At 39.1% G+C, this 27430-nt stretch overlaps 1 protein-coding gene across 1 annotated transcript in view; it reads right to left on the bottom strand.

Annotated features, from left to right (window-relative positions):
* il1rapl2 (interleukin 1 receptor accessory protein-like 2) overlaps positions 1-27430 on the bottom strand; it is a 1327545-nt gene that overhangs the window by 636513 nt on the left and 663602 nt on the right. Inside the window, exon 2 of the mRNA XM_034182329.1 lies at positions 1172-1341. Coding sequence (XP_034038220.1) covers positions 1172-1341 — 170 coding nt within the window. The remainder of the gene's footprint in view (positions 1-1171; positions 1342-27430) is intronic.

Genomic DNA, 27430 nt, shown 5'->3' with positions numbered 1-27430 from the left:
TTCTCCCCTTCCCTGGGGTTTGATGGAACGGTCCTCTGGGGGGGGGGGGGGTGTTTAAGTATTTTTGTTTGTAGGCTTGGGTTTGGGTTGTTTTTCCTTTCTCCCCTTCCCTGGGGTTTGATGGGACGGTCCCCTGGGGAGGGGGGGGGGGGATGTTTTGGTTGTTTTGTTTTTGACTAATCACACGTTTGGTTAAAGGCTGACCGCACAGGTGTAGGAACTCCTGGCCACACCTGTGCTAAGACTGTTAGAACCAAGGGCAAATATGCAGCCAGTTCGGGCAGTCTGTTGGAGGACGAGCGCGGACGTGGTTTCCAGCCGTGGTCCCTGGAGGGGGGTGTTTCTCCTGGGCCAGGTGTGTGTGGTCGCCGGGAGGCTTCCCGTGAGGGTGGGGTACTGTTGTATGGCTGGGGGGGCCTGGCTGCTGGTTTGTTTGCCTTTTGTGTTTCCTCCCAGGTGGCGTGCATTTGGGACTGAGTGGCTGTGTTGCTGAGGCTGTTAGGACTTCACCCTGATCACCTGCGACTCGTCAGGACTCACAGCTGAGGTGCATCTGGAGGGATTGGAGTATGTTGGCATTTAAGACTGAAGTGCACAGTGTGCATTTGCCAGAGACTCGACCTTGTGACCAGACGGGTGAGATCGTCGTCTTGGGAGCCATCTCATCAGCAGCGGACGCTGAGAAACGTCCAGGTTTGATGCACGGTCTGTGAAAGAGGAGAGGGTGAGGTCTCACGCTCGTCAGCACACTTCCTGAGACTCGGTTGTTGCGGCCACCTGGGGGGTGTCGGCGGGGTCCTTGGGTCCGAAACAGCTTCTGGCTCCGGACCATTAGCGCTGCTGGGAGCGCACCACGCCAGACCGCACCTTTTTGTTATATTATGATCACTGTTATGTATTAAATTCAGTTAGCCTTTGTACCGTGCTCTGCTTATTTTATACTGGGTCCTTCAAACGCTGGTCGGTTCTCCGAGCTGCGTCCGACACATAACAGAAACACTGAAAATTAATTTGTATGAATCTGTATGAATCTGTATGAAAATGTAAGGCACAGGTATTGCACTGTCATAGTGTCCCTTCTTGTTTTCATCTTTCCTTCAGGCATTACTATTCTGCATCCTTCAAAAAGTTCCCGCTAATCTCATCACCCATTTTTCCCAAGGGAGCCTACCTCAGCATCTCCTTTGTTCTTGTACCATATGAGTCGCAGTTTGGCGTTGGTGGCCATGGTGTAGTTGGTTCGAATGTAGCTGTAGAACAAGGCACATTTGACCCGAACTGGCTCCCCTGCCAGAACATGGTATTCCTTCAAATCCACTGACCAGTCAATACATCCATCCACTAAAAGGAGGAAGAGAAAGACAGAAAGAAAATAGTCAGACAAACGTGCATACAACATTTTGACTATTATAAATGTGACAGAGCCCAGAAGATGATTTAAAATTGAAATAGGTCAGGAAACAACATATGAACAGACGTCTAAAATTCTCATACAGTGGAAGACTTAATAAAACCACGTAGATGCTATTTATGGGACAATTGAGCCAAAACTCAGCCATGTATCATTTGACTTGCGTGCAGCAATCACGATTTGAGCACATGACCATGACACTCACTCACTGGTTACCAGTGGTGGGCACTGCTCAGCTAATCCGATAACCGACAATTATGGAAGCTAATGTTTTTGTTAGCGGATTTGCCTTTCAGCTAAGTTTTAAAGCCATCATCGGACCAATTACCTTCCGATAAATTTAGTTCCAATAACTTTCTGTCTGCTAACAATTTTTTTGCTGGTAAAGTGAGCAAAGTTTAACAGTCAAAAACATTTGGCAACCTAAAATCAAACATTTTAATCTCTGCCATGTGTAGATCAGTGGTTTATGGCAGACTGGCTGTCGCTTGCTGATGACGCCATCATTAAGCACAAGACATGATTGGCCGGTCGACGCAGGAAGTATTGTGGATAGTGTAGTTCAGTTTCACTTTGGATGTTACCATCCGCTCGACACAAACAAAACAGACTAATTTTAATATTCTTTTATTTTATTTCTTTGTGGCATGGGATAATTTAATTGCCAATACTCTGTGGGAGAGAGGAGATCTCACGGCACAGTTGTGAGGGACTTTTCTTTCTTTCTTGTTTATTTGATGGGGACAATGCACATTAATGAACACTTTGTACATTTTCATGCCTTAGTGTAAATATGCCAGATTTAGCTAAAAGCTGCTTTCTATCTGTCATCCTCAGACACACAATAACAAACAATAATTACAATAAATAAATTAAAACAAAACATGAGATTATGTACAATACATCTCACCTGTGTTGACAGGTGAGATGTATTGTAATCTTCACTGTTTACACACTGTTGTGGATAATCAGGATGCTTTATGTGGAATATTTTCTTCAGAATTTAATGAATCCCACTGACAGCTGACTAACAGGTAAGAATTTATATTACTACATGTCTTTTACTCTGCCAATCAATGCACTAATGGACGTATTTCTGTTGTTTAAGCCACAGGGTTGTGAAAAGAGCAGCAGCTTTAGTTTGTAAATGACGGTGTATATAATACTGAGATAAACTGTGACTTCTCATAGTGTTTTGCTGCTTTTGAAAGATGATGACAATGTTTGGGGTTTTATTTTTTTATTCATTTATTTTTCATGCGTTCCTTGAATCCTTGAATTTATGCAGCAGCCCCTGCAGTGCTTAATGTGAAACTGGTTTATCAGAAGCTGACAGCGCAATCTGATGTGGCCGTGTCTGAATCAATACTAAAAGTTATCGGTTAGCCGCAATAAAGATAATTTATTTTAGCAGTTTTTCGGTTTAGCGTCATAAAAGATAACTTTTCAGTTATCAGATTAATGGTTATCAAAGCTAACTTTTTGGTTAGCTGTGCCCACCACTGTTGGTTACCCAGACTGCTCTGGTCAATTTTCAACAAAGAAAACTATCTGCATTGTCTTTTAATTTTAGCTTAAACTGTAGACTGGCAGTTAAATATATGTGTGGCTCTGGGTTAATTCTCAGGTCCTGCACCCAGCATGCAGCCAAATATGCAGAATAATGATCTGTCAGTGTTTTACATCATACCAACAACAATAAATAATTCATGCTTTTTAATGGATTTTCTCTGACTCTGACATAAATCGCACACGTGAAAAATATGAATACAGTTTTTTTTTCTTTTTTTTTTAACATTCCAGTGATTGAAAAAAGTGGCTTGACTGCTGTCAATGACAAGGAATCAGTTTATGTTCTTTGTTTTTACTGAATTCTCATAGAATTCTGTGACATGGATCTAGATTTTAAAAATAAACAGCTGATGATAATGTTCTTGAATTTATAACATTTTGAAACATTCAAGAGGGGGTGTGCTTTGAAGTAGTTGCAGGTGATGACTATATCAGCTACGGGCAAGTTAAAAAATGAATAAAATGTACACAAGCCGAACACACGCATACAAAACAGCTGAAATCGAATGTGCACTGTCAAAAATAGACACAAAGATCACAGAAGAAGAGATACTGAGTGTGTAAGAAAAGACTGAAAGCAGACCCACACAACTACAACTACTGTCTCAATGTGCGGCACCTTCATGTTCAGCTGCAGGGAAAAAATATATAAAAATAAAAAATACCTTGCTTCCCACTCCATTACTCGTAAATGCTGCACAAAATACAAGCCGGAATTAAAGTGACTGATGATGCTGAATATACAGATTAACATTTGTTGATGTGTCAGCCATTGTGTCAACCGCAATACGACATCACCATGCATTTCATCCTGTCTCTAGACTCAGTTTGTCTGCCAGTGTCTATTCAGTCATTGCTTGAGTCGGCTCAATAAGTCCCTCAAAAAAAGTGCAGACCATGCCAGCTATGAAAACACATCTGATTTCCAACACAACATATATTAAGACATTCAGGGCCATAACAGAGGTCAAGACCAAATGAAAGCAGAGCAAACAACAGAGAGAAACTGTAATTCGAGACATACTTGTGAAACCAGGTCAATCAACAGAACGGGGAAAAAGTTGTCAATGGAATACAAACAGGAAGTGGTGAGAAGAGGCGGTCAGAATGGGAAAAAAAGAAACTAGAAGCTTTCCCCAAACAGTTTGCCTCCTCCTGCTACTCCCTATCATTCTTGTCTTTCTCACTATTTTATTTTCCTTGCGGTCATGTTTCTTTTTCTGATTTAGGGGTGAGGTATTGGTGTTCAGCTTTCACTGCCACCCTAAGGCAGTTGCCATAAGGCCTTTCCTCTGACTTTCAGCCTCTAACCTGCACCATCACCTCTGGATATACCAATTACATACTGACAGTTGCCCTGACAGTGGAAATATGCAGCACACATTCCATCCATGCATCCTTGTGATTAGTTAGGGCCCTTTCACACATAGTTCGAATATGTACAACTCAGGGCGACTCACATCAGAACAGCTCATATGAGCAAACCACATCGCGCGGCTGCTGTGGAAAAAAATACATGCCACCCACAGGAATCAAACCCGCACTTTCCAAAAGCTCTGACTGCTAATCAGAAACTTTACCACTGAGCGACCATCACTGTCCTGTGAAAGGCACGGGAAACTGCCAGATCAAGAATGACAAGGACGTATTAAAAAAAATAAAATAAAGCCACACACCGTATAAAAACACCAGATTTTATTGAATCTTTCTTATCAAGTGGACAATACAAATATGACCCGTCTGTTCCTCTGTAGATGACCCATGGTCACAGACATAGAGTAATGAAATGACATGAATGGAGCAGTGCACTTGTCTCATCATGTCCACATCTACTGGTGTGTGTCCTGCTTGACACGCGTGTCTTGTGGACGACACACCACAGGACTTATACCGCATCATGTAGGACTGCCTTTTTGCATTTACGCAATATCTCTAAAATCAGAAAGGTCTTGTCTCAGAGTGATGCTAAAAAACTAATTCATGCATTTATTTCCTCTAGGCTGGACTATTGTAATTCATTATTATCAGGTTGTCCTAAAAGTTCCCTAAAAAGCCTTCAGTTGGTTCAGAATGCTGCAGCTAGAGTACTGACGGGGACTAGCAGGAGAGAGCATATCTCACCCGTGTTGGCCTCTCTTCATTGGCTTCCTGTTAATTCTAGAATAGAATTTAAAATTCTTCTTCTTACTTATAAGGTTTTGAATAATCAGGTCCCATCTTATCTTAGGGACCTCGTAGTACCATATTACCCCATTAGAGCGCTTCGCTCTCAGATTGCGGGCTTACTTGTAGTTCCTAGGGTTTGTAAGAGTAGAATGGGAGGCAGAGCCTTCAGCTTTCAGGCTCCTCTCCTGTGGAACCAGCTCCCAATTCAGATCAGGGAGACAGATACCCTCTCTACTTTTAAGATTAGGCTTAAAACTTTCCTTTTCGCTAAGGCTTATAGTTAGGGCTGGATCGGGTGACCCTGGACCATCCCTTGGTTATGCTGCTTTAGACGTAGACTGTGGGGGGGTTCCCATGATGCACTGTTTCTTTCTCTTTTTGCTCCGTATGCATCACTCTGCATTTAATCATTAGTGATCGATCTCTGCCCCCCTTCTCGGCATGTCTTTTTCCTGGTTCTTTCCCTCAGCCCCAACCAGTCTCAGCAGAAGACTGCCCCTCCCTGAGCCTGGTTCTGCTGGAGGTTTCTTCCTGTTAAAAGGGAGTTTTTCCTTCCCACTGTGGCCAAGTGCTTGCTCATAGGGGGTCGTTTTGACCGTTGGGGTTTTTCATAATTATTGTATGGCCTTGCCTTACAATATGGAGCGCCTTGGGACAACTGTTTGTTGTGATTTGGCGCTATATAAGAAAAAAGTTGATTGAGTTGATTGATCATGTGGAACAGAGCTCACATGGGTGACGTGACAGTCAGATCACTCACTGCGTGTTATGATCTGATGTTCCATTTTGAAATTTTCCCTTTGAAGTAAAGTAAATAAACACTGTCACTTTTACTATGTTATGATGTTATTTTTACGGTTCCTTGTTAAGTACTTGTGATTTTTATCAATGATAAGTGCTATATAAATAAAAGCTACTTGCTTACCTTTCCTCTGTGCTTGACATAACCAAATCAGATTGATTCATTTCAGTAAATTGATTTATTTCATGTGTCACAGTAATGTTTCTGGATTCCTAGTTAGCATGCTAACAACCCCGTAAAATGTCTCATAAATCACCTCAGAGGTATTAGCTGGTTACAGAAAAAGTGTTGTATACTTATTTCTTGCTAACATTTTCAAAATATAAGATAAAACATCAGATTTATACAGAAATGCATCTGTTTTGGAGCATGTTCCGCCGTTTGGATTATTTTCTTTAAGCGGATAACCAATGTACATCACACCGCCTTCATGCATCACTCACTTGACAGGTGCTGTGTTGCATCACTCAGAATTTGCATAACACATAATTCTTGTCTATTTTGGCCATGCCTAGCTGGTGGCATCATGGCAAATTTTCTATTGTAGCTGAATAGTCCATCACTGTCCAGTACACCATGGCTGTTTGTCATGCAGAATCCACACTGAATCAGGTTGTGAGAATCACACAGTGTAACAATAGCTCAGGTATATTCTTCAGTCATACAATCAGAATTTACACAGTGACAGAATTTGAAATTTTACCTTTACACACCACAACAACCACATTGAAATGACACCTTGAAGATCTTGCTGGAGTGTCAATGTATAGATTTAATTAAAGGGGTTCATCAAACTTACTGACCTTACTGACTTACTGTATGTGTTATAAAAGTTTTATTTTTGTATGAAGGATTTTGTTGTAAAGTAGTAAACTGCTCATTACTCATTAAAAAAAATGAGTGATGAGTAGTTGTTGCAATGTTTAATTATGTTGACCACTTTGTAAAATTTCATTTAAAATGATTGACATTATTATTGTGGTCCTAAATATTTTAAACAAACTGATTTTTAACTGGTGACTGTATATTTTGCCATTAAAGTGCAAAATAATAATAATAATAATAATGATAGCAAAACACTACATGTAGTGTTACATGTAGTTCTGCACTGCTTTGACAAGCAGCCATCCAATAATAGTTTTATGCTTTTTATGCAATCTTACACAGAAAATATCTATACAATTTCAAGATGTACACTTCACTTACTAAAGACAAAATATCTTACACGTGCAGATCCTGTATACACACATCTGCAAGGGCATGCATATTTACTACACAATCACTCTTTCACACTCACATGACTCACAACTCTGACATCTTTCTTAAGGCTCCCTCCTACATGCAGACATTCATACTCATGAGTCTCAGTGGTGGAAAAATCATCTTGGTCTACTGGATCAGTGCCATTTGTCTTAGGCAGTGGTTGGTGCCGGTCAGACAGACACAGAGGTCACAACCAAAGTAAAGTGATAATTCATGCATGGCTGCTGCTGCTGCTGCTACAAACATTTGTGCAAAACAGACTTTTTATATAAAAATTTGTCATGTGTGTGTGTGTGTGTGTTCTCACATTAAATGCAGAGGCGAGGTGTTAGGTGTTGTGCATATATATCATTTCCAGCTCTATCTGCATATGGCTGCTCCCAAACAGCAGAATAAAAATAACCCAGATAAATGGAAAAGTTTCATAGTGTGGAAAGTACGGAGCTGTTGGCAAAGCATACGTACACCCACAGTCATAAAACCCAACATTTCTCATCAAGGTGTGCCAAAAATGTTGAGAAGAAAAATTATAGATCAAGTTTAAAATGCTGTTTAAAATGAATGAAAATTCTAATTTCTAATCTGGTCTAATTTTCTCCATTCAGGTGATACAATTTGTCTGTAGAAGATTTGCTTACCCTGATAGCTTCAGAGTTTTGAAACACAACCACAAATGAAAAAAAACTAACAATTTTGATCCTGATGATTTCATAGTTTGGTATCGTCAATGCCAAAATGTGTTGTAAGTCAATTTCAAAAGTGTTGTAAGAAACAGTGGCAACATAAAGTGATAAATGCTTGACTGCCACAACTTTTTTCAAATGTGTTGCAGCTTTAAATGCTGGGGTGTATGTATATCAACAAATAAAATCAAGCTGACTGTTGGATTTATGTATATATGGATATGTCAGTTATCATACATTCTTTTATTATACATTCTTTTATTATACATTCTTTTATTATACATTCTTTTATTAATATTTTAGTAATAGAAATAAACTCATTGTATCTGTCAGAAGTCTGTTGCTGACTTCTTGATGACCTCTTGATAAAGTATGTTACAAATGAATGATTACATGAGTTGTTTTTATCTTTGCAGTTAGAGAGAAAGAGGAACTTAAGTGATGTCACAAAGCGAGGTCAGAAGAGTTGATGTCCAAAACAACTGATCAAACAATTAAAGATATAATAACATATGAAATGAATAAGGAATAAAAATGTTTGTATATGATTATATGAATTGTTTTTGTGCAAAAGAGAGTTGTAATGGAAAGATTGAATATGATTCTAAGAGAAAGTATGCTGTATTGCAAATTGTGTTACAAGCTGTGTTGCAAAAGGATGTTTCTACTCGCACGCATGTGGTTTCAACCACAGGAAAGAACAAAAGGTTAACCGACATGTGCTGGCTGAAGATAACACCTGAAGAACGGAGCCCAGGAGAGGAAGTCCTGACCGCACCTTCCCCAAACCAGCAGCCTGAGGTCGCAGAAACCTGAAGTCATAAATCTTGCCCAACTGTAGCTGCAAGACCTGTTTATGATTGCTCAACTGTTTATGCCATGTATGCTGACAACCGCACCTGTATGACATCCTAATAAAAAGAGCGAGAGTGCAGCCAGAGTTTAGTGCAGTTTGGAGATTGTTAGATGTCTCTGTGCTGCACTCCTCGCGAGCATTTACAATTGAATTCTACTCTCTGACTCTTATTTGACTGTTGTGTCTTTCTCTTTTACAGTTTTATGATGTTTAGGTGGTTTTAAACCTAACATTACTTTGGTCCTTCGAGTTGGATGTCAACATACCTGAAGGGTTCCAGCGGACGAGACTGACACCAGGAAAATCCTTGGCCAAGGTACTGAGACCCTTTCACTGGACTGGCTCGGTCCGCCAGCTGGGATCCGGAAGGTTGAAGACTAATCCGAGAGGGGAAGACAGCGGTTGAGTGAGTAGAATTTTAATTGAAAAACTGTAAGTGTGTGTGGTGACAGGAAGTCACATAAAAGGACAGGACAGTCAATAGTGACAGGAAGTCATGTTAAAACCCTGAGAATTCTAGACAATGTCAGGTAATGTTAAACGCAGTTAAACCCCGTAAGGATGAACAGAATCCTCTAGTATCAAACTAGTTAAACTCTGTATTAGGAGGCACGGGCTCCTCTGGCGTCTAAATTAATACCGGTGAAAAGTGTGAAAGTGTAATAAAGGTGACTGAATGAGAGCGATGGGTCATTAGATCCTCCTCTATACAATATTTACGGGGACGAAAACAGCAACTGTTGGTCAGAAGCAGAGGCAAGGATTTCCCGCTCCCCTCAGGGAGGTGAAAGGGAACTCACTGACCGGTAGAATATTAATTCGCTGTCCCGTAAAAGACAATAAACCAGTATTTAGAACACTGTAGGTGTTGACACATACTGGTCTGATATTTCTTTCTAAAAAAACCCCACAAAAACAATAAAACCATGGGTAAATCTAACAGTAAAAGTTCAAACTTGAACCCGCGGGACCAATTGGGAAGTAAAGATTGGAAATTTATGGAACAAAAAGATCCTACACGCTGTAGCTTTAAGATGGTGATTATTATCTATCAATTTTCTATTCCTGCTCACTCCATTTAATATCCCAGTAGTCATGGGGTGTGAGGCAGGGTAATTATTATTATTATTATTATTACTGTTGTTTTAATTTATCACTTGAATTATGCAGTCTTGTAGTGGATAGTTAGCATCTATGTATTGATCAATCACCCAGTTATTTCTGTTCATTTTAAGTGCTGTAAAAACCTGAATGCAGTCAAAATATGATTCCCTGTCCTGTTACAGCACTAGCGTAATGAAATAATGTTTTGTTATTTTATCAATTTATTTGTGTGAAAGTCAGGATGTTTACTTTTTGTATTACTTCTCACCTCGGTATGCATTCATTTCATTCTTTTCTCTGCTATTTTGAGTTATCGACCGTATGTTATGTAAACTTGGAAACTGCAAAATATCTCCAGATGTTGGGAGTTTTGACAACCGTTATTGCTTTTATTTTCTTTTTAATTATGTTTTTACTTTTTTGTTTGTTTTCAGAAAATCCACTTCCCAGTTTGAATACTTTGAACAAGGATGAAGTTATTAGGTTATATATGTTGTCTGTTTTGTTTCATTTTGCCATGTGTTCTGCATTTAATGCCCTCAACAGTTTGATATAATTATTATATCAAAGGAAAAAATGTTTTTTGTTCGTTCGACATTTGCCGCTTCTCTTTCTTCTCTCTCTATTAAGAGCTTCATCATTTTATAGTGAAGTTTTTTTTTTTTTTCTCATCTAGAGTAAATAAAAATGTGGTTGTGGTAGATTCTCTGAGGACTATAAAAAAAAAAAGTCTCTTACCAGTTCACTGTAATTAATAGTTCCGTTGAGTTCTACGTGTCTACATGTGTATAATATGTTGCATATAATGTAACACAGGTCTTCTTTGGATGTTTTTGTTTGAGAAGAGTTGGGTTATTTTGCTTGTTTGTTGTAGCAGTTGTGGGATTCTGTTCCTGGTCTGGGGTGTTGGAGGAGGAGCGTGTACACACAGCTGCTGAGGGAAGCTCTAAATGCTCACTTCCCTCCTCCTCCTCTCCCTGCCGCTCCACACCCCCACAACTTGAGAAACTGAGAAACACTACAGCGATATTTTGTTGTGCTATAACACATGAAACACAGGGGTTTTACATGTAATTGATACCAGTGTTTTAAAAGTGTTTGTTACTGTTACACTTAGAGAGATATTGTTTATTTGATGTAATCAAGTCCAGCTTTAATGTTGTTTTGCATTACGTTGCATTGACTTTACCAAATACATTCAGTGTTCTATTTTTTGAAGCGTAGTTTGTTTTGGAAACAAAGTGTAATTTATCACTCCAGCTGGAGAGCAGAGCAGAAGGTTGTACAGTGTGTGAACAGTGAAACTATGTTGATTATTGTAACATGTTTATAGAGCTCCTGTTGAAAGCATTAATGTTGGTGAGGGTGAACTGACAGCAATGTAGAAGAAACAAATAATAATAACTCAATATTTTGATCATCCTGTGTTTTGATTGAAATAATGTGAACTCTCATGTGATGCAACTAACCCCTGCTGCAAATCAAACAAGAAGCTGCAGGCTTTCATGAAGGATTGATGACCAATGAAGTGCTTATTAGTTATTATTTGATGCATGCAAATTAAGTTAGGCATTAAAGGATAGAGATTGTTGGACAACTTTTCACATGATTATTGTCCATCCTGACCCATAGTTATTCCTGCGAACCAAACATTGTTTATGTATCTGATTCTGTCATTGTTTCTATTTATTATTGGTGTTTAAGCATTGATTAACCCAACAGTTCTATTCTGGGATAAATTGCTCTGCATCTTGTTATCATTTATCATTATTTGTGTACAGACCCGGTGTTTACTCTGACCCATATACCGGCCTCTCAATTTGTACTAACATATCAAAACGAACTGACTCTTCTTCGACAATGCCCACCGTGGTAGGACTGTCATTGTGTCCACAGACGTCTATGAGAAAAGTTCAGATCATAAATGGAAAAATTGAAACAGATGATTGGTTTTTGGTAACCACAGGAATTAGTGGACAAAGAAACAATTGGTTGCTTATGGCAGAGCAGGCAGCAAAACCTGCCAAACAAGACTGTGTAGTGTGCTTCACGTTGACTCAGTGCAGGAGATTACAAATTCCATGGAGGGGACTGGTTTAACTTCTCAAGTCCTCTCTGACATGCAAGCCCAAAGTCCTAACATTGAGAAGGACTTATGGACTAAGAGAGGGGCTGTCATACGCAATGACATCTATTGCTGACCATTAGGGAAACCCATTTTACCTAAAAAGTTGTATAGATGGGCTGCCATATTGAGCCATGGCATTTCTCATGTCTCAACAGGGGGGATGATGAGCCAGATTAATGCCATCTATACAACCTTTGGATTTAACACGTACTCTAAACATTTTTGCAGAGCATGTCTCACGTGTGCCAAACACAACTCCCAAGGCAATTTGAGACCTAAAAGAGGAAAATTTCCCACTCCACAATATCCTTTTCAGGTTATACATATGGACTACATTCAACTAAGTAAAAGTGAGGGCAAAGAATATTGTTTAGTAATTGTGGATGCTTTTTCCAAATGGGTAGAACTTTTTCCAACCAAACAACCTGATGCATTATCAAAATTCATTTAGTGTTCAGAACTATAACTCCTAATGTTCAAAATCATAGCAATTACTGCCTCAGTGTTTCACTCTGTCAATGACTATACATACTTGTGATTGAAAGTGCATTCAATTAATCAAAAATTGTTTATACCCCTGTTAAAAAACATTTTTGGGGTGTATGTAGAAATTGCCCTGTTCATCCATCAATCTTGTAAGCACAGATGTGCAGACAAATTGTGGACGATTGTCCTTAACAAGAGATAATTAGACCTTGGCGGGGGGTGAGGTATTTTCATTTCTGTTCAGTACAACTTGATCCCAATTGTGGTCATTTGTCCAGAGTGGTACACTTTGCAGTCAATTAAACATCAGACAAACGCACTGAATGTGGTGGTGGTGTGGAGATAATAGGATTTTTGATAGATTACCAAACGATTCCTCGGGTCACTGTACTCTAGTATCACTCCTTTTGCCTGTACAAGTATTGCCCATGACTGTTGAAGAACGAACCTTAAATGCCAAAGCAGTCGTCCCTGAACATTGGACCCGCACTAAGCGAAACGCATGGAAGACTGCTGGAGATCCAACTTACATTGACGCTATAGGGGTCCCTACAGGGGTTCCAGATGAGTATAAATTAGCTGATCAGATCGCAGCTGGTTTTGAATCCTCTATTTGTTGGTGGTGTACCATCAACAAAAATGTAGATAGGATCAATTACATCCATTACAACGTTCAAAGATTAAGCAATTGGACTGAGGAAGGATTCCGAGCAGTGCGCTCCCAACTAGCTGCCACATCCTTGATGGCGTTCCAGAACCGTATAGCCCTTGACATGCTGTTGGCTGAAAAGGGTGGGGTTTGCCCCATGTTTGGAGAACAGTGTTGCACGTTCATTCCGAACAATACAGCGGCTAATGGCAGCCTGACCCTGGCTATCGAGGGTCTGCGCACCCTGAATCATAAAATGAAGGAGCACAGCGGAGTTAACACTGCGTTTTGGGACTCGTGGTTGGATATGTTTGGGAGATATCGCACGTTAGTCTCATCTGCACTCATCTCTATTGCTGTCTTTGCTGCTATTTTGACCTTGTGTGGATGTTGTTGTATTCCCTGTCTATGATCTCTAATCACTAGAATGATCACCACTGCTATCTCACCAGCTGGAAGAGACAATGCTCAGATGTACCCCCTCTTAGGAGACAACCCTGACACAGATGATAAAGAAGGCTGCTGTCATGATGACTTCGATGACAGTGTGCACTTGCCCGACCTGTTCCCAGACCCAGGTGACTACGGTGAACCTGATGACGACGACGATGACCTCTAAACCTCCCAAGTGTAAATGCATCCTTACCACTGTTGGATGATCCCGCAACTGAAAATCTGAAAAGAAGTGGTTGTTAGAATAAATTTTGTTCATGGGTGAATGTTTTATACTGTAAGAATGCATGATAAACAGGGGGGAAATGTTGGATTTATGTATATATGGATATGTCAGTTATCATACATTCTTTTATTATACATTCTTTTATTCTACATTCTTTTATTATACATTCTTTTATTAATATTTTAGTAATAGAAATAAACTCATTGTATCTGTCAGAAGTCTGTTGCTGACTTCTTGATGACCTCTTGATAAAGTATGTTACAAATGAATGATTACATGAGTTGTTTTTATCTTTGCAGTTAGAGAGAAAGAGGAACTTAAGTGATGTCACAAAGCGAGGTCAGAAGAGTTGATGTCCAAAACAACTGATCAAACAATTAAAGATATAATAACATATGAAATGAATAATAAGGAATGAAAATGTTTGTATATGATTATATGAATTGTTTTTGTGCAAAAGAGAGTTGTAATGGAAAGATTGAATATGATTCTAAGAGAAAGTATGCTGTATTGCAAATTGTGTTACAAGCTGTGTTGCAAAAGGATGTTTCTACTCGCACGCATGTGGTTTCAACCACAGGAAAGAACAAAAGGTTAACCGACATGTGCTGGCTGAAGATAACACCTGAAGAACGGAGCCCAGGAGAGGAAGTCCTGACCACACCTTCCCCAAACCAGCAGCCTGAGGTCGCAGAAACCTGAAGTCATAAATCTTGCCCAACTGTAGCTGCAAGACCTGTTTATGATTGCTCAACTGTTTATGCCACGTATGCTGACAACCGCACCTGTATGACATCCTAATAAAAAGAGCGAGAGTGCAGCCAGAGTTTAGTGCAGTTTGGAGATTGTTAGATGTCTCTGTGCTGCACTCCTCGCGAGCATTTACAATTGAATTCTACTCTCTGACTCTTATTTGACTGTTGTGTCTTTCTCTTTTACAGTTTTATGATGTTTAGGTGGTTTTAAACCTAACACTGACCACACAAAATATGAACTATCTTGGGCTCATCATCCCTGCAATGAAACAGCATTCAATGTAAGAATCAGTACATTTTTTGATTTGCTTTGTTTTAAATTTCTATATCATCCCAACTTTTTTGATCTGGGGTTGTGCATCATTCCACTGAATTCTTCATGAACCTTAAAAGTAACATGTCATGAAATACAAGCATTCTTTTACTGTTGCCATGCTGAGTTTCTTTCATTCTAATCCAATTACATTTTTTCTACGAATATGATTGGTTAATCGTGTGAGAGCGCAGACCATATAATATCTTATATATGTGTAATTTTTGCAACAACTGTGGCAAAAGATGTATTACTCCGCACCCTGACCAGTCTTCTGACGAGATCTGATTACTGTCAATACTGCGCATGCGCAGTATTGTTGGGATGTGGAACTTTCCAGACACACAATTCCTCAGAACACCAGCTGTGCATGCTGTTAGCTGTTAGCGCTGTTAGCGCTGTTAGCTCAGAGTAAGAGACAGTCACTTGCTGCTGCTGAAATGGGTGAATTTAAGATACTGTACGAAAGTATTGATGTGGATTCTGATACAGAATTACCATTTCACGTTTGATAGATTTTCACATTCGATGGATTGCTCCACCCCCTGACTGCTGTTGGAGAGATGATCACTGCTTCACGGTAAGCCAAATTACCTACACAAAATTAAACCGTGCAAACGATGGAATTGGATTAGAATGGGAATAACCCTGTTGTGTCTTATGATGTGCAGACGTTCATGCTGTTATATACAGTCGAACATATCCGTTTTAAAACTACTTTTAGCTGTATGTTCGACTGTATAACCCAGCATGAATGTCCGCCCATCATCAGACACAACAGGGTTATTCTCTAAATGCCACGCCTGCATCCCCTACTTTTCCTTGCTCATGAGGGATCAACACTATAATGTCAGATTCTGAAATTATATTTTACACACCCAATGCATATGTGTCCTGTCTTAAAATAAAATTACCTTCAGAAATATTTGAAATTTTGAATATCTGCTTCCATTATTGCAAAAGCAGGTCCCTGTAAACAAACCTTTAGACAATTTGAAATGTTTCAGTCTTGTGGCATGGCAGATCATTGTTGAGCATGGTTGTGTCACATCAAAAAAGTCAGAGGTTCGAGTCTAACCATGCCCAGTCGGAGTTTCTATGTTCTATTCATGTGTGTATATGGGCTTTTCATCAGGCATGCACACGTGCACACACACCGGGATCACGCTTCTCTCCCTGCCCTTAACCGAGTCAGAAAGTGCAGGTGTATTTAGTCCCTTCATGCCAGACTGTTGCTGCTCACTGTTCCTAGTGGTTAGATTGTGTGTATTACTGGGATGTGTTAAATTAAATTTTAAACAAGATTATTCAGCCACTCCTTTTATTGGTGTGTAACACAAATACAATGTGTGTATGTTTGTTGTCACAATTTGATACAATTAAAAATGCACTTAAACTGTATTTTAATTTTCATTCCAGCTGATAACAGGAGTGGCTGCTGTCCGTGGTGCTGAAAGTAAGAGTTCACAGTAGCTGCCTGTCTGGCAGCATTTCAATTGTTTACATGGGCTCTTACATGCATTTTACTGAAAATGCAGTACACTGTCAGATTTCTGGAATATCCTGAAAGCCATTTCATATATTTTCTGGAGTGTTCTGCTGTAAACCCAATTACTGTCTTCCATTTTTTTTAAATAGTGGTCACCAAAGTCTAATAAGTCAACATCACTTTTGATGTCAGACTAAAAACAAAAATCTACCGACTGGACTTGGGAGTCTCTTCAACACATTGAATATAACAGAGTCCAATGAGAAGTCAAATTTCCTGGGTCACACTTATGCAAAACAAGCAGTAGCATTATGACAGAAACGGCATCATTACACCCATGCACCTTCATTGGTTTAAACGCTTGTCTGAAATATCACTCTAGTATGAGTCACAGTTTGCTCACACTATAAAGAAGATTCAGCAGAAAATATGTATGCAGATGAAAGAACACAGTTCTTGCCATCTCCCAAATGTGCACATCAAAGGATAATGACATTGAAAATTACACCAAGTCTGTGAACTGTCTCACTGTCTTTAATCACCTCACCAACAAAAGATTCTCTTTGTATTGTAGGTAGAGGTGGGTGATACCGGGAATTTTGGTATTGATCTGATACCGAAGTAATTACAGGCCCAGTATAGCCGATATCGATACCGATACTTTTTCATATTTAAGCTTCATAGATCCAAAGGATCCAAAAGACCTAGGATAGAATTTCACCAAATATGGTACGTGACAACAAAATACTTTATTATCACAATCAACATTTTTGTTTAAAAAAATATCACTCAACACAACTTAAAACAAAATCTCCTGAGGTAGAGGGCTGACAAACCACAATACAAGGGTGCGCTACTCTGTGTTGTGTGACACAGCGCAGCGCTGCTCTTACAGACAGAGAGTATACTTTGATGAATCTGCGTGCGCAGCAGTCAGTGCGTGCGGGAGAGAAAAAAAGCTTGAGTATCGATGTTTTTACATGAGGATCGTTCAATATCAATACCAGCGTTGGTATCAATATTATCGATATTAGGATCGATCCGCCCACCTCTAATTGTAGGTCCAATAAGTAACAATGGTGACGTTTACATGACCACAATAATCAGATAACTGTAATAATCTGATATCTCATGCTTACATGCACTTCAGTAAACTAATAATTGGAAATCCGGGTTTACATGATTTCAGTTCATTCGTTGGATTTCTTTGGAAGTGGAAAAAGAAGAAAGGGCAGCTCCTACACTGAAAAAAGAGCTCTCTCTCCCTCCATCTGTTTCTCTCTCTCTTGGCAAGGAGGTTTGTGGAGTTCATGCTGTCACGTCCGACATGTGACATCATGGTTTTAGGAAACTGCTCAATTTTAATATATTCGTCTATGAACCGTATCGATCGGCAAGACATTTGCTCTTCAGAATACTCAAACAATACGCATGGCTGTTCAAGAATGTTTGGGTGTCCTGACAAATTATTATTTTTTGGACACACAACGAACTCTCTCAGCTTTGTGATCTGATGAAGGATCTTATGAGGCCCAATGAGACAGCAGGTTGTCCCGCTGCACCTCTGGAAATGTGAGTGACAACTGCTTTTACAGAGGTAAAACAATGAAAAAAATCTGATTGATGTTATACATGTACTGGAGAAATCCAGGTGTGTTAATCCAGTTTCTCATCAGCAGACAACAGTTGTTATTGGATAAAGCAGATCGGATTTTGACATTTACCTGACCGCTTAGACAAATTTGACACCCAGCTCAAAAGTGGCTGCCTGTTCTTTGTTTTTGTGCTGACTGCACAAATGGCACCACATTTCCTAAGTGCTCCGCGAGTGGTATTGAATGTTTGTGTGTGGTACTTGGAATTTGTCTGACACCTGCTGAGAGAGGGATCGAATGGGCTCTCGCAGGGCACTCTCAGGGCCACTGGTGTGCATGGATGGTTGTAGAGACAGGTGTACGAGGCGTTAGAGGCGACTCCGATTTTTCACGAATGGCATGCAATTCCTCTGTGCGCTAGTCAGTTCCAATCATGCTATGTGTGAAGGGGCCTAAGGAGTATTTGTGCTGAATTTGGTGCTTGTTTCATCATTTGAAAGATTCCACTGTAAGTATTCTGTTATCTTCTGCACTATTACTCCAATCAAGGGTCACGGGGGCTGGAATCTATCACAGCAGTCATAGAGTGTGAGGTGGGGTACACCCTGGACAGGATGCCAACCTATTGCAGGGCCACATATAGCCAAACATACACATTCACATGCACTTATGCCGTCAATTTAAAATTTCCAGTTAATTTAATCTGCTTGTCTTTGGATATGGGAGGAAGCCAGAGAACCTGGTGGAACGGACGCAAGCATGGGGAGAACATGCACACTCCACACAGAAATGCCCAGGGGGGAAGCGATCCCACGACCTTCTTGCTGTGAGGCAGCAGTGCTCACTACTAAGCCACTGTGCTGCAGAATCAGTGGTCAGCAATAAATCATTCATCACTTTGGGAAGAGTGGCTTTGGTGGTGCGATAAACTCTGAAGGCTGACTGCAGCTGTTCAAACAGGTTGTTGTCAGACAAGTGTTTCAAAAGTTGGTTTGACAAAATAGGTTAAAATGTGCACACTTATGTGCATGTGTTTAAAATGCACTCACTGATACACAGGTCTATCAGCACTCAGCAGGGGAATAACAGAGCATCAACAACCAATGAAGACACAAAAACAGAAAAAGATTATCACAAACAAGATACTGATGAGATAGAGAGCGAGAGAGACATTTGGCTCAGTGCTTTGTGCTTATGTTCAATCTCAGCACATAGACCGTGACTTGGTTACTTTTCTCTGAACAGATTTTATGACAAAATCCTTTAGATTGGCTTTATGTACATTATATGGAGTAAATTCTTTCCCTCTCTCCACTGTTTTCTAAATGACTCCTGAAAATGAGTTGCCCCGCTGCACGGTGGACCCTCTCTCACTAAATCAATGTGTTTTGTGAACGGCATGAATATGATAATGCCTGTGTGGGTTATGGCCTTCATTCACTGCTTTGGAGTTACAACAGAATTTAGCAGATGAGGTTTGTAGCACAAAAACACTCTCTCACAAAGTCAGCAACCCAAAGCCTCTTATTAACACCCACACACATGCTGAATAAATGGAGCTGACCTCAAGATGACCTCTGTCTAATGCTACCAGGTGCACCGAAATCGATTCTTTCTCATACAAACATATCAGAGCAAAAGCACGTGCGTGCACATTTTAACATTCAGTGAAACTGAAATGCTGAACAGAACTGAGGGACATTTATTGAACCCAACACTGATGCTGGAGAAACATCACAGGACTTTTCACCGGCTCCGTCATGATCAGAGGACTTGTGTTACAGTCGATGGTGGGAAGAATTCAACCGTGGCGAAACGTTGGGTCTGTTCCCAAACTAAGTGTGGTCAAAGATTTCATTTTGTGAGGACAGGAAGTGAACAAACCCCAATTCCAATGAAGTTGGGACGTTGTGTAAAATGTAAATAAAAACAGAAAACAATGATTTGCAAATCCTCTTCAACCTATATTCAGCTGAATACACCACAAAGGCAAGATATTTAATCTTTAAACTGATAAACTTTATTGTTTTTGTGCAAATATTTGCTCATTTTGAAATGGATGCCTGCAACACGATTAAAAAAAGCTGGGACAGTGGTATGTTTACCACTGTGTTACATCACCTTTCCTTCTAACAACACTCAATAAGCATTTGGGAAATGAGGACACTAATTGTTGAAGCTTTTCTTTCCCATTCATGCTTCATGTACGACTTCAGCTGTTCAACAGTCCGGGGTCTCCGTTGTCGTATTTTGCGCTTCATAATGCGCCACCCATTTTCAAGGGGCGACAGGTCTGGACTGCAGGTAGGCCAGTCTAGTATCTGCACTCTTTTACTACGAAGCCACGCTGTTGTAACACGTGCAGAATGTGGCTTGACATTGTCTTACTAAAATAAGCAGGGACGTCGCTTGGACGGCAGCATGTGTTGCACCAAAACCTGGATGGACCTTTCAGCAATGATGGTGCCATCACAGATGTGTAAGCTGCCCATGCCATGGGCACTAACACATACCCATACCATCACAGATGCTGGCTTTTGAACTTTGCACTGGTAACAATCTGGATGGTCTTTTTCCTCTTTTGTCCGGAGGACACTACGTCCATGATTTCCAAGAACAATTTGAAATGTGGACTCATCAGACCACAGCGCACTTTTCCATTTTGTGTCTGTCCATTTCAAATGAGCTCGGGCCCAGAGAAGGTGCTTCTGGATGTTGTTGATGTATGGCTTTCACTTTGCATGGTAGAGTTTTAACTTCCATGCAGTAATATCTTTTACACAATGAGGTCGGCTTTTAATGCAGTGCCACCTGAGGGATCGAAGGTCACAGGCATTCAATGTTTATTTTCATCCTTGCCGCTTATGTGTAGAAAGTTCTCCAGATTCTCTGAATCTTATGATTATATTATGGACATGTAGATGATGGAATCCCTAAATTCCTTGCAATTGAATGTTGAGAAACATTGTTCTTAACTGTTGCACTTTTTTCATGCAGTTGTTCACAATGTGGTGATCCTCACCCCATCTTTGCTTGTGAATGGCTGAGCATTTTGGGGATGCTCCTTTCATACTCATTCATGACACTCACAATTAGTGTCCTCAGTTCCCAAACACTTATTGAGTGTTGTTAGAAGGGAAGGTGATGATCTGTCTACATGTAAATCCAACTCATTTATTTATTTATTTGATGAAAATGCCGTGTTGTTGTGCATATGAATGCATAAATAGGCACAATAAGGGTTTCAAGATGTACAGATTCCCTTCAGATCTGAAGAGAAGAAAAAACTGGGAAAATAAAGTCAACCATGTGGGATGGAAGCAACTTCATTATCAAAGTTTTGAGAGGTCAATTTATTGTTCAGTCCCATGTACAGTAAAACCTGCATAAATCATCATCGTATAAACCAGATGGTTTTGTATGGTTTTCCATGTAAAAAACACTGTATATCACGGATTTTGTTTTTAATGGATTTTTGCTTACATTAGATAAAATGTTGTGTCCAACCGCAATGTATTTCCATTAAAAGCCACTTGCAAGTACTAGACAGATCAGTCTGGATGTGCACATTAACAGAGGAACAAGTTAAAGTTCAGTGTTCTGACACTCACTGATTTGAGTAAAGTGGGACCAGAGTTATTTCCATGATTAAAAGACCAACATTTTATTTTTTTCACACCGTGCTCAGACACGGACCCGTAGCCTGATATGCACCTGTTAAATCAGACTTAGCAAAAGGCTGTGATTTGACATTTTTCTGCTTTCACTCTTTCCTCTCATGTTTTAATCATTTTTGGACTGCGCACGCTGATTACAAATGGATCAGTCAAATCCGGAAATGTACAACACAGAGTTGGAAAAAGAGGACACAGTACATCTTACCTTTGAATTGGAGGTGGTGATTGTAGAAAGAAAAGGTTGTTGAGGGACAGATTAGTCCAGAATAAATCATAATGCAATGACAGAGAATATGACACGGAGTTACAGCTGTGCAGAAGCATAAATCAGGCTTTAAATGAATTAAACAAATCACCATAGATTGCAAATTCATGTGAATTTGATAGGTTAACTATTTTTATATTTATTTTGATAGTACCTTGAGCTGTATGTGGTTAACTGATTTTAAAAAAATGTTAAAAACATAAAAGGTTCATTCCGTAGTTCAGCACAGTTGGCTCCAAAATGGCGTCATGTCCTCAGTTGTCACTGCTCTCTGAATAAAGGGATTCTACAGGACATCGGCATAACAGAACATACAAACTCTACACAGAAAGACCTGTGGGCAGAATCAAACTCTCAACCTGGTGACACCAATAATGACAACATCACAGTATATAGCATAGCCTGTATGGGAACTGTTTCTAGCTGCCCGTCATCACATACAACACATCAAGGTCCAGAAAAGGTAAGTGATGTAGAAACTTTGTTTCTGTGGCCATCGCCTCTAAAAGTGGAGGAGATCATGTTGCTTCTCTCCATCATATATATATATATATATATATATATATAGATAGATAGATAGATAGATAGATAGATAGATAGATAGATAGATAGATAGATAGATAGATAGATAGATAGATAGATAGATAGATAGATAGATAGATAGATAGATATATTTTTTTTTTATGTATGCACTACTGGTTTCCAATTCAGTTGAATGGGAAAGTACATGTGCCCATTAATATACATGTTTAAATATGTTATTTACAATGTCAGAGATACAATCTGAAACCATCTGTATCATGAAAATTCAGTCGGTATATCTTATATATTATATTCCAATTCTAATGTGAAACTAATGTATGCTAGTATACTAAGGTATATCTAAATATCTAAAAAGGAAGAGTAAAATAGAAGAGTAGAAAAGAGTAGAGTAGAGCCACTTAACTCATGTTAAACTCTCAAGACATTTGCACCTTTTGTTGTTGTTGAGGGATTGACATTAAAAAAGCCACTGTCACTGTCTTGATTAATTTGAAATAAATCATTCTGGTTCTGCTGAGATAGCTTTACCCAGAGCCACTCCAAATTTTAAAATGTTATTCCTTGGATTTATGCTCCAATGAGCCACAACATCTCATTGCAATGACTTGAGTGTTTTTTTAAGAAACTAACAAAAATGAAAAGCCATTGACAAAATTGTTGAAAAATATCTGCTAAAAAAAGTGACAAAAAATATCGGAATGACTGTGTTATCTTATGTGCTCCAAATGTTTTATGTCTTCTCCTTTCACCAGTGTCCCACACTTTCTGACCATATTCCATAAAACTTTGTTGTGCTGATTTGTGTAAATGTTGTCAACAAGCAGACTTCCTAAGTGGAGGTGATTTTAACTCTGGTTACTTGGTTGATTGAAGCCATCAGATAATAATTCAACAGGCAACATTTTTGTCATCAATAAATAAAATTGGTTCCAAAAAATATATTTGTGTTTTAAGATTGGCTGTTGTTCTGAAATATCACTGATATTTGAACAATTTCCTGGTGCTTCTGGGGAAAAAAAATGTCTGTATGCGATGAAAGTAAACATTTGGAAAGAAGATACTGTGTCTTTTTCTCCATCCCCAAATTTTCACGCTGCCTGGAACAGGCTGCACCCCTCGTAAAGTCATACTTTTTTTGTTTTTTTGTTTTTTAAATCTGCAAGCACTTCTGGATTTGGCCTCATACCTCAGTCACCATGTCGTTAGTGTAAAATGTGTCTGCGTAAAATGTCTTTGCAAAATCTAAAATCACTTTTAAGTCATAAAAAGTGGTGCATTTTTCTGTGGTAAATCAGGTCCTGACACAGTTAAACAGAAGTCAGTGAGGCCATGAATGAAAGGAGGTCAGAAGAATGCAAAAGAAATGCAGAATGTAGCAGATGAGGGGAGAAGGCATTTTTCACTAAGTACTTACATCATGAAAAATATGCATTCTTGATGTGGTTTTTCTTATTTGTACTGACATTTGTCAGAATCATATTTATTAAAGAAGTACTATATAGAGAATGTATTTTGCAGAAATTATGGCTAAGAACATAAAAGAGATTGGCAAGAAATATTCAAGATAATGTTTCTTTATGAGTGAGAAATGATGATCAAAGGGAATAGTCACACATGGCACTGTGGAATTGTCTTGTGTATCAGTTTTTGTTGAGTCTGTGTGCCAAATAAATTCATTCATTCATTCATTCATAGGGAACAAGTGTTTTGATTTTACCCACTTGCCAGGAGAAATGTGGCATTCTGCTACAAATACTCTGTGCCATGAGATCACAATGGAGATAACTGATGACCTTTGACACACCAGAACTAATATTAGCACTGAGTATTCATGCAAATGAAGATATTATTTTCCCACATAGCCACATGCCCCATGGTAACCATAAAATAATGGTTTGTCTTTTTGTTCTTTGTGCCATCTGCGCTGATACAAGCTAACCACGATTTTCAGTATTTTATTTTTGTTTTGTTTTGTTTTGTTTTTTGTCCTTGCGTGGGACAGAACAGAAAATTATCCAGAAAATTCAAACTACTTTCAGAGGTGTGAAGATATCAGTTTTTAAATAGCTGCTCAAAGGAACATTTGGAGATTCATCTGCACTAGGGGGGTGGGGGGGTGGAATGTGAGTTTTCACTACGATTTCAAGAAAACCCAAGAAGTAACATTGAAAAGAAAAAAGCAGAAAATTCAAAAGGAGCACTTGAAAACACTCAGGGGACAACTAATGACACAGGAACAGAACATGAGTACAGTGTGACAGAGAGAGGTCATATCTATTGCTAAAACTTTGTGTAAACACAGTAAACTGTCCAATAAGTGCTGTCACATGACATGTAGTGGTAGAGTTTAGCAAAAATCTCCATAACACTTGTGTAGTTTGTGATAAAAAAAAAGCATAGGTACACATACAGCAAAAGGTATTCCAAATAAAAGTGGATATTGAGGCATGATGGAATTTCACCCATGACAACCATTTGTCGAAATGAGAATTGAAAAATCCTCCAATCATTTTGAAAACTACACCACATTATTTGTCTGATCATAAAGATTCCAAAAAGGTATAGTTTGGACTAACTATGACTGAATGCAATGGCATTATGGGGTAAAAACAGCAAAAAGCACAGCAAAGATCAATTTTATTTTTGACAGGGGTCAAAAGTTTAAATTTTGGTAAAAAGTGATACAAATTATTGGTTGAGTTAGTAGGGTTTTAAAAAGGAATACTTTGCACCATCCGTCATACTTAGTTACCATGTAACATATGTAATAGTAACATATGTCATAGAATCCAATACATGTTGACCTTGTTCAACATTTACTCTGGAAACCAAGCATTCAGCACAGTCAAAACTATTCATTATTAATCCTGTTAGATAAACCAATAATTTGGACCACTTTTTACCAAAATTGTAGCAATTTTAACTGTTAAACCCTGTACACATTGAAAAAAATGACCTTTGCCATCATTGTTGCTGCTTTAACCCAGCCAGCTCAAGGATGCCTCCACATCTGAAAATAAACATCAATTAATTTAGAATATGTTTAGATCATTTAGAATAATATAGAATAATATAAAATAATTTAGAATACTGGATTAAAAGTTACTTACAAAATCAGAAACTCAGGGACTACTGTTCTTCATATCTGGAGATTGTTTGTGGGCTTCCCCAGGGTTCTGTGTTGGGAACAAAGTTATTTATTTTGTACATCAATGATTTATGCATATACATTTCGGATTTGTTTAAAGCAGTTCTGTTTGCAGAGGACACAAACTTGATTTGTTCAGGAGAAGTTTGCAACAATTATTACCTGATTTAGAAACTGAAATGATAAAGTTAAAGAGATGGTTTGATGTGAAAACACCAATTCCAATGAAGTTGGGACTTTGTGCAAAATGTAAATAAAAAAAAAGAATGCAATGATTTGCAAATCCTCTTCAACCTATATACACCACAAAGACAAGCTATTTAATGTTCACACTGATAAACTTTATTGTTTTTGTGCAAATATTTGCTCATTTTGAAATGGATGCAACAAGTTTCAAAAAAGCTGGGAGAGTGGTATGTTTACCACTGTGTTACATTACCTTTCCTTCCAACAACACTCAATAAGTGTTTGGGAACTGAGGACACTAATTGTTGAAGCTTTGTCAGTGGAATTCTTTTGCATTCTTGCTTGATGTACGACTTCAGTTGTTCAACAGTCCGGGGTCTCTGTTCTTGTATTTTGTGCTTCATAATGCACCACACATTTTCAATGGGTGACAGGTCTGGACTGCAGGCAGGCCAGTCTAGTACCAGCACTCTTTTGCTACGAAGCCACGCTGTTGTAACACGTGCAGAATGTGGCTTGGCATTGTCTTGCTGAAATAAGCAGGGATGTCCCTGAAAAAGACGTTGCTTGGATGGCAGCATGTGTTGCTCCAAAACCTGGATGTACCTTTCAGCAATGATGGTGCCATCACAGATGTGTAAGTTGCCCATGCCATGGGCACTAACACACTCCCATACCATCATAGATGCTAGCTTTTGAACTTTGCGCTGGTAACAATCTGGATGGTTTCTTTCCTCTTTCGTCCGGAGGACACGACGTCCATGATTTCCAAAAAACAATTTGAAATGTGGACTCATCAGACCACAGCACACTTTTCCACTTTGCATCTGTCCTTTTCAAATGAGCTCTGTCCCAGAGAAGGCGGTGGCATTTCTGGATGTTGATGTATGGCTTTGACTTTGTATGGTAGAGTTTTAACTTGCACTTGTAGATGTATTGACGAACTGTGTCAATTGACAGTGATTTTCTGACGTGTTCCTGAGCCCACACGGTAAGATCTGTTACACAAGGATGTCAGTTTTTAATGCAGTGCCACCTGAGTGATCGAAGGTCACAGGCATTCAGTGTTGGTTTTCGGCCTTGCCGCTTACGTGTCGAAAGTTCTACAGATTCTCTGAATCTTCTGATTATATTATGGACTGCAGATGATGGAATCCCGAAATTCCTTGTAAATGAACATTGACAAACATTGTTCTTAAACTGTTGGACTATTTTTTCACACAGTGGTGATCCCCGCCCCATCTTTGCTTGTGAATGGCTGATCCTTTTAGGGATCCTCCTTTTATACCCAATCATGGCATTCACCTGTTTCCAATTAACGTGTTCACCTGTGGAATGTTCCAAACAGGTGTTCTTTGAGCATTCATCAACTTTCCCAGTCTTTTGTTGCCCGTGTCCCAGCTTTTTTGAAATGTGTTGCAGGCATGCATTTCAAAATGAGCAAATAGTTGCACAAAAACAAAATGTGTATCAGTTTGAACATTAAATATATTTCTTTGTGGTGTATATTCAATTGAATATAGGTTGAAGAGGATTTGCAAATCATTGTTTTTATTTACATTTTACACAACGTCCCAACTTCATCTGAATTGGGGTTGTAATAAATTATCACTAAATTTGTCTAAAATTAAAATATGTCATTTGGAAATGATAAAAAGAC

The sequence above is a fragment of the Thalassophryne amazonica genome, chromosome 11, assembly GCF_902500255.1.
Source record: "Thalassophryne amazonica chromosome 11, fThaAma1.1, whole genome shotgun sequence".
In the NCBI taxonomy this organism is placed as follows: domain Eukaryota; kingdom Metazoa; phylum Chordata; class Actinopteri; order Batrachoidiformes; family Batrachoididae; genus Thalassophryne; species Thalassophryne amazonica.
This window is presented reverse-complemented; position numbering and strand designations above follow the sequence as displayed.